General features: G+C 41.7%; 1 protein-coding gene, 1 long non-coding RNA gene and 1 pseudogene across 2 annotated transcripts; 2 read left to right on the top strand and 1 right to left on the bottom strand.

Annotated features, from left to right (window-relative positions):
- Positions 1-19,557, top strand: part of LOC135520267 (zinc finger protein 239-like) — a 467,619-nt pseudogene that overhangs the window by 294,534 nt on the left and 153,528 nt on the right.
- LOC135521864 (uncharacterized) lies at positions 5,002-11,895 on the top strand. The gene is made up of 4 exons (XR_010452616.1): positions 5,002-5,142; positions 6,122-6,283; positions 6,675-6,805; positions 11,825-11,895. It is a non-coding gene; the product is annotated as an uncharacterized LOC135521864 (long non-coding RNA).
- On the bottom strand, positions 10,216-17,664 carry LOC135521762 (zinc finger protein 501-like). Its single transcript, XM_064947474.1, has 2 exons — positions 17,091-17,664; positions 10,216-13,775 (listed from the first exon to the last, which is right to left on the bottom strand). The coding sequence occupies exons 1-2, from the start codon at positions 17,434-17,436 to the stop codon at positions 12,721-12,723; spliced, it is 1,401 nt and encodes a 466-aa protein (XP_064803546.1). The 5' UTR covers positions 17,437-17,664; the 3' UTR covers positions 10,216-12,720.

The raw sequence follows: 19,557 nt of genomic DNA, 5'->3' as shown, positions 1-19,557 counted from the left end.
GTGGGTAACGCAGTTGAGTAAAATTATTATTTTATTAACAGACACGTTAAAGGGTAGGAAGCAGGAGTTTTTACTCACCAGTGTAACAATACAGTGTGGTTAAAGACTTAGTAAGCTAGTTGTAGTCACTTTATGGTTACCTATAAGTACAAACAGTTATGTTTTTGCGTTATTACATATTTATTCACTAATTTCCGGATATCTTCTAAACTACCCACAATGCAGTATTTCTCAACGTCATATGGATGATCTACTCTGTGCTATTGAGTTTGTATGCCAGTGTAACGGTGTAATGAAGTTACATTTTTTAAATAAATGTAACCGTTATTTAACGAGGCAAGTCAGTTAAGAACAAATTCCTATTTACATTGACTGCATACCCCGGCCAAACCCTAACCCAGACGATGCTGGGCCAATTGTGCGCTCCCAATCACGGCCTGTTATGATGCAGCTTGGATTTGAACCATTGTCTGTAGTGACGCCTCTAGCACTGAGATGCCATACCTTAGACCGCTGCGCTGCTCATGTGTGTTTACATTACACTCGGTGTAATATACTCAGTGATTAAGGTATGGGACTCTGGGTAATCAAATCCAATCAAATTTTATTTGTCACATACACATGGTTAGCAGATGTTAATGCGAGTGTAGCGAAATGCTTGTGCTTCTAGTTCCAACAATGCAGTAATAACCAACAAGTAATCTAACTAAAAATTCCAAAACTACTGTCTTATACACAAGTGTAAGGGGATACAGAATATGTACATAAAGGTATATGAATGAGTGATGGTACAGAGCAGCATAGGCAAGATACAGTAGATGGTATCGAGTACAGTATATACATATGAGATGAGTATGTAAACAAAGTGGCATAGTTAAAGTGGCTAGTGATACATGTATTACATAAAGATGCAGTAGATGATATAGAGTACAGTATATACGTATACATATGAGATTAATAATGTAGGTAGGGTATGTAAACATTATATTAGGTAGCATTGTTTAAAGTGGCTAGTGATATATTTACATAATTTCCCATCAATTCCCATTATTAAAGTGGCTGGAGTTGAGTCAGTGTGTTGTCAGCAGCCACTCAATGTTAGCGGTTGCTGTTTAACAGTCTGATGGCCTTGAGATAGAAGCTGTTTTTCAGTCTCTCGGTCCCAGCTTTGATGCACCTGTACTGACCTCGCCTTCTGGATGATAGCGGGGTGAACAGGCAGTGGCTCGGGTGGTTGTTGTCCTTGATGATCTTTATGGCCTTCCTGTAACATCGGGTGGTGTAGGTGTCCTGGAGGGCAGGTAGTTTGCCCCCGGTGATGCGTTGTGCAGACCTCACTACCCTCTGGAGAGCCTTACGGTTGTGGGCGGAGCAGTTGCCGTACCAGGCGGTGATACAGCCCGCCAGGATGCTCTCGATTGTGCATCTGTAGAAGTTTGTGAGGGCTTTTGGTGACAAGCCGAATTTCTTCAGCCTCCTGAGGTTGAAGAGGCGCTGCTGCGCCTTCTTCACGATGCTGTCTGTGTGGGTGGACCAATTCAGTTTGTCTGTGATGTGTATGCCGAGGAACTTAAAACTTACTACCCTCTCCACTACTGTTCCATAGATGTGGATAGGGGGGTGTTCCCTCTGATGTTTCCTGAAGTCCACAATCATCTCCTTAGTTTTGTTGACGTTGAGTGTGAGGTTATTTTCCTGACACCACACTCCGAGGCCCCTCACCTCCTCCCTGTAGGCCATCTCGTCGTTGTTGGTAATCAAGCCTACCACTGTTGTGTCGTCCGCAAACTTGATGATTGAGTTGGAGGCGTGCGTGGCCACACAGTCGTGGGTGAACAGGGAGTACAGGAGAGGGCTCAGAACGCACCCTTGTGGGAACCCAGTGTTGAGGATCAGTGGGGTGGAGATGTTGTTGCCTACCCTCACCACCTGGGGGTGGCCCGTCAGGGAGTCCAGTACCCAGTTGCACAGGGCGGGGTCGAGACCCAGGGTCTCGAGCTTGATGACGAGCTTGGAGGGTACTATGATGTTAAATGCCGAGCTGTAGTCGATGAACAGCATTCTCACATAGGTATACCTCTCGTCCAGATGGGTTAGGGCAGTGTGCAGTGTGGTTGAGATTGCATCGTCTGTGGACCTATTTGGGCGGTAAGCAAATTGGAGTGGGTCTAGGGTGTCAGGTAGGGTGGAGGTGATATGGTCCTTGACTAGTCTCTCAAAGCACTTCATGATGTCGGAAGTGAGTGCTACGGTAGTCGTTTAGCTCAGTTACCTTAGCTTTCTTGGGAACAGGAACAATGGTGGCCCTCTTGAAGCATGTGGGTACAGCAGACTGAGATAGGGATTGATTGAATATGTCCGTAAACACACCAGCCAGCTGGTCTGCGCATGCTCTGAGGGCGCGGCTGGGGATGCCGTCTGGGCCTGCAGCCTTGCGAGGGTTACCACGTTTAAATGTTTTACTCACCTCGGCTGCAGTGAAGGAGAGTCTGCATGTTTTCGTTGCAGGCCGTATCAGTGGCACTGTATTGTCCTCAAAGCGGGCAAAAAAGTTATTTAGTCTGCCTGGGAGCAAGACATCCTGGTCAGTGACTGGGCTGGTTTTCTTTTTGTAGTCCGTGATTGACTGTAGACCTTGCCACATACCTCGTGTCTGAGCCGTTGAATTGAGATTCTACTTTGTCTCTATACTGACGCTTAGCTTGTTGGATAGCCTTGCGGAGGGAATAGCTGCACTGTTTGTATTCGGTCATGTTTCCAGTCACCTTGCCCTGATTAAAAGCAGTGGTTCACGCTTTCAGTTTCACGCGAATGCTGCCATCAATCCACGGTTTCTGGTTTGGGAATGTTTTAATCGTTGCTATGGGAACGACATCTTCAACACACCGAATCAGCGTATTCGTCAATGTTGTTGTCTGATGCAATACGAAACATATCCCAGTCCACATGATGGAAGCAGTCTTGGAGTGTGGAATCAGCTTGGTCGGACCAGCGTTGGACAGACCTCAGCGTGGGAGCTTCTTGTTTTAGTTTCTGTCTGTAGGCAGGGATCAACAAAATGGAGTCGTGGTCAGCTTTTCCGAAAGTAGGGCGGGGCAGGGCCTTATATGCGTTGCGGAAGTTAGAATAACAATGATCCAAGGTTTTGCCAGCCCTGGTTGCTCAATCGATATGCTGATACAATTTAGGGAGTCTTGTTTTCAGATTAGCCTTGTTAAAATCCCCAGCTACAATGAATGCAGCCTCAGGATGTATGGATTCCATTTTGCAAAGTGTCAAATAAAGTTTGTTCAGAGCCATCGATGTGTCTGCTTGGGGGGGAATATATACGGCTGTGATTATAATCGAAGAGAATCCACAGCAGATTTTGGAGAATTTTGAAAATTGAGTGGTCCTCGGATAGAAATTTATAAAGTTGACTTTACATCATAAAATCCACGTTTTAAATCATATATTAGCAATTTATGTTTTAGGAACTACTGTTGTTGGTTTGGTGTCAAGTAAGCCTCTCTTTATATGTTATTTGCCAAATCTCAGTTTACTTGCCAAATCTCAGATTTCCATGTGGGTTTTATGCTAAAGATCCCTCTTTCAAGTTGGTATCTAACTGGAAAATGCATCTGCTATTTATATCCTGTCGACCACTGATCGTTCATCAACACTGTGTGTCTCATCAATGCAGGTAATTTATGACAAATGTATAAAGTATATGTTTTATAAACTCATGAACACCAGCCAGTTTATCAGCCCGGTTTTGTTCGTTTAGGTGTATTATACTTTTCCCCCACCAAATTGGGACATTAAGTAGTTAATTTGATATATTTTGATAGTAAAATGGATGAGAGTTTATTCTGATGTTGTGAATATGAGACACATGGAAACAATGTATTTATTTTATTATAGTAAATTAGCAATTAGTAGGAATTGTTAAATCCACTATATGATCACAATAACTTTGATAGACGTTTCAATTGTTTTTTTGTTAGTATATTATAAGGCAGATTAATGTAGAATTGCTGTGGGAGTTCTATTTATATCCCGTCACTACTGATCATTCATCCATACTGTGTGTGTCCCATCATTGCAGCTTTGGAAATAAATGAACTATCCATTCATTGCTCCTTCCTGTATTGACTCACTGACTTGAGAGACCAGGAAGGTCACCCAGTTTGATATCTAGCTCAAGCTTCACCTCATGCTTTTCAATAACTGTGTGGTTGTGTTATCTAGTGGGAACCCGTTAGCACGGTAAGCTCTGGTGCCTTCTTTGCGTGGGCTCAAATCAAAAGAGAAAATCAACCTACTTGCTCCTTTTTGTTTTTGTCAACTTTTCGTTGGGGATGTTATGTTTGATACCGGAGGCATGCCTTGAAAGCAGTAAACTTTTAAGCATACAATACAAATACAAACAGTGCCTGTATCACTTTATCAGCAGCACGTCATCTATAACGTCTGAAGCTTCATTGAATCGAACAACCACTTGATTGGTTTGGTTTTGGGCTGATTGGTTTGGTTTTGCAGACTGCTCTACAAATCACCTGACATCATAAACAACTACTCATTATTATTTAAGCGGTGTGTCACTTTATCAGCATTGACTTTTTTTCCCTCCCCAATTTCGTGGTATCCAATTTTAGTAGCTACCATCTTGTCTCATCGCTACAACTCCCTTACCGGCTCCGGAGAGACGAAGGTTGAAAGTCATGCGTCATCCGATACACAACCCAACCAAGACGCACTGCTTCTTAACACAGCGCGCATCCAACCCGGAAGCATTTTTTGGGGAAAAATATTTAATTTGATCTTTTATAAACGTTACCATAGCTTAACCATTTTATTACCCTCCGTCACTCACTTTCAATGTTTAGATAATAAAGCATTTGACATCTCCACTGCAATAACAATGGAGGATTGGTTGATTTCCATTTTTTAAGTATTGTATTTAAAGATGATTGACGAGAAAAGTATCGTCCAACCATCCGGTAACTTGTTTCATGCGCATCAAAGGTGAGGGTGCATTTCAGATGTTCACTGCTTGTATTGATGGAGTGGAATCGATGAAGTTCCTCTGCTGTCCCCTGGAATAGAAGGAACACGTCATCAAATAATACTTTTACAGAGCCTGATGAGTGTGCTAAAGCAGTGAGTAAAACAAACTTAGGGAGGAGGCTTCTGATGTTGACATGCATGAAACCAAGGCTTTTTCGATCACAGAAGTCAACAAATGAGGGTGCCTGGGGACATGCAGGGCCTGGGTTTACCTCCACATCACCCGCGGAACAGAGAAGGAGTAGTATGAGGGTGCGGCTGAAGGCTATCAAAACTGGTCGCCTAGAGCATTGGGGACAGAGAATAAGAGGAGCAGGTTTCTGGGCATGGTAGAATATATTCAGGGCATAATGCGCAGACAGGGGTATGGTGGGGTGCGGGTACAGCGGAGGTAAGCCCAGGCACTGGGTGATGATGAGAGAGGTTGTATCTCTGGACATGCTGGTTGTAATGGGTGAGGTCACCGCATGTGTGGGAGGTGGGACAAAGGAGGTATCAGGGGTATGAAGAGTGGAACTAGGGGCTCCATTGTGAACTAAAACAATGATAACTAACCTGAACAACAGTATACAAGGCATATTGACATTTGAGAGCGAGGCATACAGTATTCACAGGTGTTGAATTGGGAAAGCTAGCTAAAACAGTAGGTGAGACAACAACAGCTAATCAGCTAGCACAACAACAGCAGGTAAAATGGCTTAACTAGGCAACGGGGCCGACAGATAAAACATAAACAAGCAGAATGGAGTACCGTGATTAATGGACAGTCCAGCGTGCATCAGCTATGTAGCCAAGTGATCAGTGTCCAGGGGGCAGGGAAGCTGGATTAGTGAGTGTTATCCAGGTTTAAAAAAAACTAACAATGACTAAATAGCTTGTAGCTAGTTAGGGAAGTCCCAAGAATGTATCGCTACCTGAAAATACACAATCTAAGTGATTGATAGTTGGTATTCAGCAGTCATAAAGCCTTATTTCCTTTAATGAACTACTAAAATAGTGATTTTGTCAGATAGCATAGACAGCAGCTCGACACTTTATTGACTGACCCGTTCATCCTTCCATCCCTCATCAGCCTTCCTCTCCTCTGAAGACCCAGTGAGGGTGGAGCTCAGTCAGAGAGCTGTTGAGGGACTGGTTCGGAAGAACACTTCTACAGCCAGAGAAGTGAGAGGTCACACGTGGTTTAGATGCTAAATATGTATGTCCCCTTAGTGGTTCATCACGTCAGCAAAAGGTAATATGTTCCATCATCTATGTTTATTTTACATTTGTGCAAGTTGGCCACTGATATTGTCATTTCTCACCCCCTTTAGCTGTATCAAAGTTAATTTCCCCTCGGGCACAAAGTTAATTTCCTCTTTGGTCTTTAATATTATGAAGGTAAATTGTGTAGAATTTACTTTTCCCCATCTCTTTACATTGCTGATGCATATTTGGTGGTCTGACTGCGTCCAGACTATATCAAAGGCCCATCCTGGTAGATCTGACCCTAATGCAGCTTAGAGTGATCGGATGACAGAAGTCACATTTAGGTGTCAGGTGTAACTGAGGCCATAGATGCTCCATATCCATTACCTTGAGAGTTTTAAATAATATGACTAAATGTGTTTCTTTCTGTGTTGCAGGGGCAGTCAAGAAATAGAATGGCAAGGCCACAGAACATGACATAAGCAGAGCTGTGGGAGACCACCTCAAACCCCTGGTAGAGCCGGGGGTGGTGTTTACCACTCCACCACGCCTTCAACAGGCGTGAAAAGTGAGATTGATCTGGGTGATCCATTTGTTTGTTTCAGTTTTCAGTAGTTGAATCCTTTGACATATTGTTGATTTAAACATTTTTTATCTTCAACAAATGCACTGAATTTATACTGTTTTTCATACTAAGATGGAGCAAGAGTCTGTTGATTGGTTGGTCATTTATTTTGCAATATGTTCAAACCAAACCAGCGCATTTCAGACATGGATGCAACGCAATGCACTTCACAGAAAAAATACAAATAGAAGAATTGAAGAACAGAAGAATAACAACTGAAAGACGAATTAACATTTCAAGGAAATGCCTTTGATGAACAAGAACTGGATGCTACAACCCAAAATATAAGCTTGTTTTACTACATTGTTGTTACATTTCCCAGCAAGAAAACCAGAAACGTCACTTAAACAGAAGAGGGAACTAACCAAGAGTCATTGACAACAACCACAACTAAACAGGTGGGTTTTAGGAGGGGTTCTGAATGACACTATGGGGGTGTCCACTGGAAGTTGACTAGTAACAACTGGGACCTAAAAGACACCCACCATGAGACTCACTAAATCTGCCCAAGAAGAGGGAAACAAAAGAAAAACCCACAACAAACTTAGTTTGTTTTCAATATATCAACAAATGAACTGGGTTGGTTGAACAGTGATACTAAACATACAAACCAGCACTATTTTGACAGAGGAAGATATGAGTTTATACTGTTTTTCATACTAAGATTAACCAAGATATGTGTTGCTTTTTCACATATTTATTCATTGGTTTAGCAAGAGTCTGTTGATTGGTTGGTCATTGGGTTCATTTGTTTTGCAATATGTTCAAATCAAGCTTTATTTATACAGTACATTTCAGACATGATAACACAATGGCTTCACAGGAAAAAATAAAGAGAAATATTTAGTACACAAACATAAGCGGATTAAAAACAGAAGAATAACCACTGAAAGACTAATGAGCATTGAAAGGAAATGCCATTGATTAAAATATTAATAGGATGCAACATACCACCCAAAATATAAGCTGTTTTTTAGGAGAGGCTCTAAAAGACACCCACCATGAGACCCACTAAATCTGCCCAAGAAGACGCAAACAAAAGAAAAACCCACACCAAATTAAAGACAGGAAGCAAACCAAAAAAGTGGAGCAACTGAATGTGTTGACATTCCACATCTATCAAGACAACTGGAGCACTGGGCCAGACACTCTTAAATAGAACCTGTACAAGCTCAGGTGAAACACCTTCCCACTAACGAGATGGACAAGCCAGCACAGGTGTAACACATACTGACACCAATCGGTTCTCCCTACATGCTAACAAGCTATAAGGCCGAGTCCAACCTCAAAACATAAATGGAAAAACCAAAGCCTGTAAAACCTTCCTCCTTAAGACAAATATATCTTAGATTTTTGTTGGACAAGTTTGCTGACCACTAACAGAAAACAATTTCACATTATGATCAACTACAATATCAACAATTAAAAATAGGGGGGAAAAAGTGTATTTTCCCCCCCACTAGCTTCGAGAACTCTGGTCCCCTTGGAACGAGCCCAAACAAAACTCATCTCCAATATGGAAAAACATGTGGTCAAAATAAATTGTGATCCATGGCAATGCACTGGCTAAACGCAAAACACACATCTTTTTGATTGCCCATCCTTGAGAAAATTAGCAACCAAGTTGTCCTTACCATGGACATGTCTGATTTCAAGAGGAAACTCCTGCAATATCCGTAGTAACGTTCCACCTCACTGCAGAGCGGGGGTTCTCTCTTTTTTCAGGGTTCACTAGATAGGTATGTTGTTGGATCAGGGCCCAGTCCCCAATGTCATGCTCTAGTACATTTGGGTTGACACATCTGAGAATGAACCCTGATATTCTAAAAGCAGGGAAACAATGTTAATATACAGTGCCTTGCGAAAGTATTCGGCCCCCTTGAACTTTGCAACCTTTTGCCACATTTCAGGCTTCAAACATAAAGATATAAAACTATTTTTTTGTGAAGAATCAACAACAAGTGGGACACAATCATGAAGTGGAACGACATTTATTGGATATTTCAAACTTTTTTAACAAATCAAAAACTGAAAAATTGGGCGTGCAATATTATTCAGCCCCTTTACTTTCAGTGCAGCAAACTCTCTCCAGAAGTTCAGTGAGGATCTCTGAATGATCCAATGTTGACCTAAATGACTAATGATGATAAATACAATCCACCTGGGTGTAATCAAGTCTCTGTATAAATGCACCTGCACTGTGATAGTCTCAGAGGTCCATTAAAAGCGCAGAGAGCATCATGAAGAACAAGGAACACACCAGGCAGGTCCGAGATACTGTTGTGAAGAAGTTTAAAGCCGGATTTGGATACAAAAAGATTTCCCAAGCTTTAAACATCCCAAGGAGCACTGTGCAAGCGATTATATTGAAATGGAAGGAGTATCAGACCACTGCAAATCTACCAAGACCTGGCCATCCCTCTAAACTTTCAGCTCATACAAGGAGAAGACTGATCAGAGATGCAGCCAAGAGGCCCATGATCACTCTGGATGAACTGCAGAGATCTACAGCTGAGGTGGGAGACTCTGTCCATAGGACAACAATCAGTCATATATTGCACAAATCTGGCCTTTATGGAAGAGTGGCAAGAAGAAAGCCATTTCTTAAAGATATCCATAAAAAGTGTTGTTTAAAGTTTGCCACAAGCCACCTGGGAGACACACCAAACATGTGGAAGAAGGTGCTCTGGTCAGATGAAACCAAAATTGAACTTTTTGGTAACAATGCAAAACGTTATATTTGGCGTAAAAGCAACACAGCGCATCACCCTGAACACATCATCCCCACTGTCAAACATGGTGGTGGCAGCATCATGGTTTGGGCCTGCTTTTCTTCAGCAGGGACATTGAAGATGGTTAAAATTGATGGGAAGATGGATGGAGCCAATACAGGACCATTCTGGAAGAAAACCTGATGGAGTCTGCAAAAGACCTGAGACTGGGACGGAGATTTGTCTTCCAACAAGACTGATCCAAAACATAAAGCAAAATCTACAATGGAATGGTTCAAAAATAAACATATCCAGGTGTTAGAATGGCCAAGTCAAAGTCTAGACCTGAATCCAATCGAGAATCTGTGGAAAGAACTGAAAACTGCTGTTCACAAATGCTCTCCATCCAACCTCACTGAGCTCGAGCTGTTTTGCAAGGAGGAATGGGAAAAAAATTCAGTCTCTCGATGTGCAAAACTGATAGAGACATACCCCAAGCGACTTACAGCTGTAATCACAGCAAAAGGTGGTGCTACAAAGTATTAACTTAAGGGGGCTGAATAATTTTGCGCGCCCAATTTTTCAGTTTTTGATTTGTTAAAAAAGTTTGAAATATCCAATAAATGTCGTTCCACTTCATGATTGTGTCCCACTTGTTGTTGATTCTTCACAAAAAAATACAGTTTTATATCTTTATGTTTGAAGCCTGAAATGTGGCAAAAGGTCGCAAAGTTCAAGGGGGCCGAATACTTTCGCAAGGCACTGTAATTGTACCAAAAATTGTCAGTTGGTCGTATAAATAATAATGAATACTAAATGTTACATGAAATGTAAATATGAAATATTTGGTTGCATAGTCTTATTTTCAATGGCTTTTCAATGACATTTTGCTACGTGGGATAGCCCAATATCAAAACACAGTTTTAATGTGTCCAAATCAATAACCAATATGCAGAAACATTTTGGGATATATTGAAAACATAAAATGTTCTATGTACACAAACATCTGCTACAATAATCATATCACTTGTATTTGTTTAAACAAGCAGCTTTTAAAATGCACAAGCACCAAAAATGCTGTTGTTTTGACAAGTAGCAATAAATCACTGATATCGATTAGGAGGGAAATTAGGTTGTAAGTGCTGTTGAAACTGACAAAAAAACAAAACAAATGGAAATGGGAGATATATTTTACCTCACTGGTTAGAGGATAACCTGCAGAAGACAGTCAGCTACATTTTGGAGTGATGCATATAAATTTAGGGGTCGCTAAACAAGGGAATGCAACACTTATTTGTCACCAGTCATCGATATCATGCTAAAATCATTTGTGCGAGAGGGGAGTGATGAGGTTGCACGTCCTGTTAAAACTAACAGCTCAAAAACCACACAAACTCTGGTAGGAATGTGTACATCAGAGGACAATTTGTCGAAAACAGTTCGCCACATTTTGAAGTGTTGCATTTTGATTCAAGTGGGTCACCAACGTGATAAGTGTAACACAACTCCTAATTGTCCCTAGAATTTCTAAGCAAACAGCTGGAGGCAGGGCTTTCTCTTATAGATCTCCATTTTAATGGAATGTTCTGCCTATCCATGTGAGAGACGCAGACTCAGTCACAACCTTTAAGTCTTTACTGAAGACTCATCTCTTCAGTATGTCATGTGATTGAGTGTAGTCTGGCCCAGGAGTGTGAAGGTGAACGGAAAGGCTCTGGAGCAACGACTGCCCTTGCTGTCTCTGCCTGGCTGGTTCCCCTCTCTCCACTGGGATTCTCTGCCTCTAACCCTATTACAGGGGCTTAGGTCACTGGTGCTCTTTCATGCCGTCCGTAGGAGGGGTGCGTCACTTGAGTGGGTTGAGTCACTGATGTGATCTTCCTGTCTGGGTTCGCACCCCCCCCCCTGGGTTGTTCCGTGGCGGAGATCTTTGTGGGCTATACTCGGCCTTGTCTCAGGATGGTAAGTTGGTGGTTGAAGATATCCCTCTAGTGGTGTGGGGGCTGTGCTTTGGCAAAGTGGGTGGGGTTATATCCTTCCTGTTTGGCCCTGTCCGGGGGTATCATTGGATGGGGCCACAGTGTCTCCTGACTCCTCCTGTCTCAGCCTCCAGTATTTATGCTGCAGTAGTTTATGTGTCGGGGGCTAGGGTCAGTTTGAAATATCTGGAGTACTCCTCCTGTCTTATCCGGTGTCCTGTGTGAATTTAAGTATGCTCTCTCTAATTCTATCTTTCTTTCTCTCGGAGGAGGACCGGAGCCCGAGGACCATGCCTCAGGACTACCTGGCATGATGGCTCCTTGCTGTCCCCAGTCCACCTGGCCGTGCTGCTGCTCCAGTTTCAACTGTTCTGCCTGCGGCTATGGAACCCTGACCTGTTTACTGGACGTGCTACCTGTCCCAGACCTGCTGTTTTCAACTCTCTAGAGCCAGCAGGAGCGGTAGAGATACTCTTAATGGTCGGCTATGAAAAGCCAAATGACATTTACTCCTGATGTGCTGACCTGACCCACCCTCAACAACTACTGTGATTATTATTTGACCATGCTGGTCATTTAAGAACATTTGAACATCTTGGCCACGTTCTGTTTCACCCGGCACAGCCAGAAGAGGACTGGCCACCCCTCATAGCCTGGTTCCTCTCTAGGTTTCTTCTGAGGTTTTGGCCTTTCTAGAGAGTTTTCCTAGCCACCATGCTTCTACACCTGTATTGCTTGCTGTTTGGAGTTTTAGGCTGGGTTTCTGTACAGCACTTTGAGATATCAGCTGATGTAAGAAGCCCTATATAAATACATTTGATTTTAACTTTTTTTTGTCAATTTTTGTTAAATCACATAATAGTACTCTTCCATTTCAGAGCCTGGGTTTTTCGCCTGGATTTTTCCCCTGAGGCTAATATCCATATCATTATGAAATCAATTCATAAAGGGGGGGAAACGTTTAGGATTCTACATTGTGACATCATTAAAATACTCCCACTACAATGTAAAACATTCTACATTGTGACATCATTAAAATACTCCTACTACAATGTTAAAACATTCTACATTGTGACATTAATTCATTGAAATCATGAAACAACTCCTTAATGTATGTATTTTCTAATATTTGACCAGAGATCTTTTAACAGATTATCTCTGGTCAGAGCTATGAGATTTTTCTCCTATGTGTTCTCTGGTGTACTGTCAGATCGCCAGATGTAGTAAAACTCCTCCCACATTGACCACAGCTATAAGGTTTCTCTCCTGTGTGTTTTCTCTGGTGTACTGTCAGATAGCTAGATGTAGTAAAACTCCTCCCACATTGACCACAGCTATAAGGTTTCTCTCCTGTGTGTTTTCTCTGGTGTACTGTCAGATAGCTAGATGTAGTAAAACTCATCCCACATTGACCACAGCTATAAGGTTTCTCTCCTGTGTGTTTTCTCTGGTGTACTGTCAGAGAGCTAGATGTCGTAAAACTCCTCCCACATTGACCACAGCTATAAGGTTTCTCTCCTGTGTGTGTTCTCTGGTGTTGAGTCAGAGTGCCAGAGAAAGTAAATCTCTTCCCACATTGATCACAGCTATAACGTTTCTCTCCTGTGTGTGTTCTCTGGTGTACTGTCAGATAGCTAGATGAAGGAAAACTGCTCCCACATTGATCACAGCTATAAGGTTTCTCTCCTGTGTGTCTTCTCTGGTGCACTGTCAGCTCTCCAGATTGACCAAAACTCTTCCCACATTGACCACAGCTATAAGGTTTCTCTCCTGTGTGTGTTCTCTGGTGTACTGTCAGAGAGCTAGATGTTGTAAAACTCCTCCCACATTGACCACAGCTATAAGGTTTCTCTCCTGTGTGTGTTCTCTTGTGTCGAGTCAGATTGTTAGCTTGAACAAAACTCTGCCCACATTGATCACAGCTATATGGTTTCTCTCCTGTGTGTGTTCTCTGGTGTACTGTCAGAGAGCCAGATTGAGGAAAACTCTTCCCACATTGACCACAGCTATAAGGTTTCTCTCCTGTGTGTGTTCTCTGATGAATTTTAATGCCCGATGAGGTGAATCTCTTCCCACAGTCAGAGCAGAAGTGAGTTCTCTTCGCTGTGGATCTCTGCAGGTGTTTCTTGAGGTGTTTTGATCTGGAGAGACTCTTCTCTGCCTCTTCAGCATCATGCGGTTGTTGAGGATCCCCAGAGGATCCACAATAGTCCCCACTCTCTCCTGTGTGAACAACAAAGTCAGATGAGGCCCACAACAGCGGAAAACCACTGTAAAAGAAAGTTGAGGCCAACAAAATAGCCAATGATGTTATAAAACAATTGATGTCTGTAATGAATGTAAAATTTATTTGACAATCCTCTTTAAATGAGCAAGAATAGTCATATTTGCCTTGTTTTCACATTAGTAGTAACATTGATGATTGTAGACTAAAAGTAAGTTATTCATTTTGTTGAAACTCTAAACAGTGTGCCAGACAACTTTTGGTTTCCAATATAGACCCCTTTCTGTGTTTTATAAAATTGTGGCGCAAGGGCGATGCGCACACAATTTGGTTGCAGAAACTTCTCCCTGCTAATGAGGAAACCGCTAGTTATGGTTGTAGTATATCTGCCTGGAGCAAAAATGGTGAGCAAAGATTTTAGTTTTTAACAATCTATTCTGAATATTACAGCTCACTATCAGCGCAAGATCAGGAGTGCTACTCAAGGAAACTCACATTAACTTCTTCGATATAGGGGGCGCTCTTTTCATTTTTGGATAAAAAAAAGTTCCCATTTTAAAACAAGATATTTTGTCACGAAAAGATGCCCGACTATGCACATAATTGACAGCTGAAAGAAAACACTCTGACGTTTCCAAAACTGCAAAGATATTATCTGAGTGCCACAGAACTGATGCTACAGGTGAAACCAAGATGAAATTTCAAACAGGAAATGGCCCAGATTCTGAAGGCGCTGTGTTCCAATGTCTCCTTATATGGCTGTGAATGTGCCAGGAATGAGCCTACACTTTCTGACGTTTCCCCAAGGTGTCTGCAGCATTGTGACGTATTTGTAGGCATATCATTGGAAGATTGACCATAAGAGACTACATTTACCAGGTGCCCGCTTGGTGTCCTCCGTCGAAATTATTGCGTAATCTCCAGCTGCGTGCATTTTTCTATTTTCTTCAGAGGAGAAACATAACTGCAACAAATGATTTATCATCGAATAGATATGTGAAAAACACCTTGAGGATTGATTCTAAACAACGTTTGCCATGTTTCTGTCAATATTATGGAGTTAATTTGGAAAAAAGTTCGGCGTTGCAATGGCTGAATTTTCGGGGTTTTTTCTTAGCCAAACGTGATGAAAAAAAAACCGAGCGATTTCTCCTACACAAATAATCTTTTTGGAAAAACTGAACATTTGCTATCTAACTGAGAGTCTCCTCATTGAAAACATCCGAAGTTCTTCAAAGGTAAATTATTTTATTTGAATGCTTTTCTTGTTTTTGTGAAAATGTTGCCTGCTGAATGCTAGGCTAATGCTATGCTAGCTATCAATACCTCTTACACAAATGCTTGTGTAGCGATGGTTGAAAAGCATATTTTGAAAATCTGAGATGACAGTGTTGTTAACAAAAGGCTATGCTTGTGAGTGAATATATTTATTTAATTTCATTTGCGATTTTCATGAATAACTAACGTTGCGCTATGCTAATGAGCTTGAGGCTATGATTACGCTCCCGGATACGGGATTGCTCGAAGCTAGAGGTTAAGCTCTATGTCTATTCACTAATTCACCACCGTGGGGGAAAACTCAGGGGGGTTCTCATGGGCTGACAACCAAAATAGCCTCTATTTACAGGTTGCTTATGACTGCACTTCACAGTATTTTTAGATTATAATTGTAAGGATCGCTTGAATCTTCTGTTTGTGTTACTGTCGAAAATCAACTGCTTTATACTTAAAAAACACTTCAATCAGTAAAATGCTCTGGCTTTAACATCAGACTGACAGTGAGGTTGTACACTAAGTGTATGTCAAATTGGCCCATAACTTCACCAAACAATAACATAGACCTATTGTAGGAACCATAACTTCACGTAACAGACCTACTGTACGACCCATAAATTCACCTAACAACAACAACATAGACCGAGGACTATAAATCATTTAGTATTTCAGGTGAAACATGAAAACTAAAATGTCTTTGTCATGACATTTCATAACCTGATCACCAGATAATTTTGTGAATAATCCCACTAGGCTACTCTGTAATGTGTTGTCATTCTAAATGTCCTGAATAAAGGAAAATAGCTCTATGTGTTGTACAATAGCCTATCCATTAAGGAACAGTTCTCTACACATTATGAGCAAAGTATCAGACTAACGAGACAAACAGACTAACAAGAACCTACTGTAAATCAAGCAGACAATAACACATTATAAACACCAATTTGTTAGGGATGTTGGATCCAAAGTGGAGCACGGCATAACAGTCTTTACCAGAGTAATGCAGTACTTTGGTTGTTGTTGCATGTTGTGATGTTTGTCATTTGACTGTCCAAAAAATTGTCCGACAGGAAGATCCAGTATTTAAGTTCATCATATGACAAGCTTAACGTTGACAATAACTACTTTTCCCTGAAGGAGGGGTATTAGTATCCCTCCTTCAGGAAACAGTAGTTATTGTCAACGTTAAGCTTGTCATATGATGAACTTAAACGGCCCATGACCTGACCCCACAAGATGCGTCAGTTTTATCAATTTATTCATTGTCTTTCATTTGAAACACTCCTGTCAATGTTGAGTAAGGATGCACACCGGATTACACATATAGAAGTAGGACTAGTCTACCTGGCCTGCACACAAATGTAGGCCTATAAATGTGCCCATTTGGGGATGTCTGATAGTATTTCTGATTGTCTTAACACTGCACCACTAATGAGTTCTGGAGTTTCTCAAAGTATTTTTTCTTCTTCAACTCAAACAGCAAGTAAACAAAGTCTTAATGAAATCCACTCGACAAGATAGTGGTTACATTTCTCCAGCCCCCATCCCTCAGCTGTTTACCAAACCAAGTCTCTGGGCAGTCATTTTGTTTCTGTTTAAAACCAAGGTTGTCCCTTTAAAAAAGCCACATAAATCAATCAACCAACTTGCAGTTGAAACAATAACAAAGCTGTAATGCCACCACTGTTTTGCTAATAAGAGAAATGGAGAAATGTAACTACTCTCAAATTCATAGACAGACCTATGGATGCAACGACTTAACATCCATGATATCAACATTATAGTTTTAACCATGTTGAGGCTATACAGTGTTGGTTTACATTGTTTCTAAACATTGGAGTAAAAAAAAAGCTTATTTGGGGTTCTAATGGCACAACAGTTGAACTAAGCTCGTGTTATATTCTTCAAGAATCAATGGCTATAAATAAATAATTTGAAAGTCACAATATGGATGTAACAATTGCATATTTCCCCTTTAACACCAAACATCAGTTCAACAACTGCAGAGTTTGTGCCTCTGTTTTTAAGACAGTACTTACTAGTGTTAATCAGGGAACGTTCATCGTTAGAACCATTGGATGCCTTAAGATGCCTTCGGGAAACCGGGCCCAGATATCCCGCTTCCTCCTCTTCTTCCCCCTCCTTTTTCGATGTGACAATCATCTCCACCTCTTTCACTTCAACAACTGCATCCTCCTCTTCTTTTACTTTGAACAAGTCAACCTCTTCTTTTACTCTGAACACGTCTTTCTCTTCTTTCACTGAAACGTCTTTCTCTTCTTTCACGGTAACGGCCTCACCCTCTACTTGTTTTTGTATTGTAACATCCTTCTCTTCCTCTTCCTCTTTCACTTTTTTATCAGGAGAGTAGCTAAGTGACCTCATGGTCGGAGATGTTAGCTAGCTAGGCTAATGCTAACTTAACCAGCCTGCTAGCTGACTAATAACAACAACACAGTAAATCGGATAACTAACTAGAGGGGAGAAATGGGTTTAAAACACAGTGGCTAATATACACTAAAGCGTCTAAAGAGCTTTATTGGTTCGGCTATTATGTCGAGCAAGCTACCGAGGTGGCGGACAAACTGTTGCTGCGGTTGAAAGAAGCGTTCCGTCCACGAGAATATACGTCACACCAGCAGCATTACCTTAAAGACGCAGACCGCAATCTGCTGACTGGAGTGGGTAACGCAGTTGAGTAAAACGTATATTGAAAATGTTCAGACAAGTTCAATGGAGGAAGCATGAGTTTTTGGTCTCGGGGATAGAAATGTATAAAGTTTACATTACATCATATAATCCACCTTTAACATCGTACATTTATGTTTTAGTAACTACTGTTGTTGGTTTGGTGTCAAGTAAGCCTCACTTTATATTTTAATGAAACAGGCATGGAGCAGGTCTCGAACCCTCGACCTTCGAGCCCGAGGTCCGGCGCGCTATCGACTGTGCCGCAAAAGCGTGCACGCTCGAGTCGATTTCCGCCCTCATAAACCCAGGGACGTTACAATATGTTATTTGCCGAATCTCAGTTTTCCATGTGGGTTTTATGCTAAAGTTCCCTCTTTCAAGTTGGTAGTTAACTGGAAAATAAAATCTTATAAAATCATACATTAGCAATTTATGTTTTAGTATGTACTGTTGTTGGTTTGGTGTCAAATAAGCCTCTCTTTCTATGTTATTTGCCGAATCTCAGTTTTCCATGTGGGTTTTATGCTAAAGTTCCCTCTTTCAAGTTGGTAGTTAACTGGAAAATTGGAATAAAATCAAATGTTATTGGTCACGTACACATGTTTAGCAGATGTTACAGTGCAGTAATATAAGTTCTGACAGTGCAGTAATATCTAACAAGTAATCTAACAATTCCCCAACAGCTACCAAATACACACAAATCTAAAGTGGTGAATGAGAATATGTACATAGAAGTATATGGATGAGCCATGGCCATGCGGCAGTGGCGGACTGGCCGTCTGGAGAACCAGGACATTTCCCGGTGGCCTGAGGGTAGTTTTGGCCTGAGGGTCGTTTGGGCCTGAGGGTCGTTTTGGCCTGCTGTGAAAAAGTCAACTTGACCAGCGATAATATAGCAAGCAGGAATGAGTTGATGGAGAATCCAGGAATCAGGCATGACTCTCACTCTCTCGCTGCAGTGTCCCTGCGCAGAAATTACATCACTCAGGTCTCAACGCGACGCACATAGCAACCGTCAACATGCTTCTCTACCGATAACATTTTAGACAAATCACACTGCAAAATGGACGGTCAGAAAAGGAAAGATGGAGCAGAGAGGGAGAGAATATAAAAAGAGAAAGGCCCTTGCCACAGACGCAGCAAAATGCTGCAAAATAAGCGACATGTTCGCCAGTAAGGGACCAGGTCAGTCAAAAACACATACACTGATACACACACACACACACACACACACAACACCCAGCATGGTTGTTCGCCAGTAAGGGACCAGGTCAGTCAAAAACACATACACTGATATACACACACACACACGACACCCAGCATGGTTGGCTAAGTAGCCTAGCTAATAATAGTGACACAACGGCCGGAAGGCCAAACAGTTTGCACGTCTTACGTCTTCGTGGAGGAATTATATCACAGCAATGAGTGCAAGATAATGATCAGAATATGACATTGAAGGCAATATGTTTAAACTAATAGCAAACCTAGACAATGGACTTGCCAGGACTCGGTCATGACTCATGCCACATAAGCTGGAGAAAGTACACATCCACTGTACAGCGAAACAGACTACAGTAACGCAACCATGATACATCCATGAACGTAACACAGTAGCCTGTGTGACACAGCACAGGAAATGACAAAGATCATTAGCACCATTAGTACCAGCATTACAAGGTGCAGAAGGAAGCAGCAGCAGCACTAGAGCTTCAGGTGCTCCTGCAGAACTGGAGATGGTGGTCAGTTCAGAGTCTGACTCAGAGCAGGAACCTTCAGGTACAACTTAAGAGCACAAACCTAAACATGTAGGCTATG

The sequence above is a fragment of the Oncorhynchus masou genome, chromosome 4 (assembly GCF_036934945.1).
Source record: "Oncorhynchus masou masou isolate Uvic2021 chromosome 4, UVic_Omas_1.1, whole genome shotgun sequence".
Taxonomy (NCBI): Eukaryota; Metazoa; Chordata; class Actinopteri; order Salmoniformes; family Salmonidae; genus Oncorhynchus; species Oncorhynchus masou.
Note: the sequence above shows the minus strand (reverse complement) of the source record. Positions and strands in the feature narration are given on the sequence as shown.

Bases quoted from the DNA above. Each gene is read 5' to 3' on its own strand.
- LOC135521762 (XM_064947474.1), bottom strand. From the start codon at position 17,436: ATGAGGTCACTTAGCTACTCTCCTGATAAAAAAGTGAAAGAGGAAGAG. The intron at 13,776-17,090 runs GTAAGTACTGTC...TTGTTCACACAG, and splicing joins ACGTTCCCTGATTAACACTA to GAGAGAGTGGGGACTATTGT.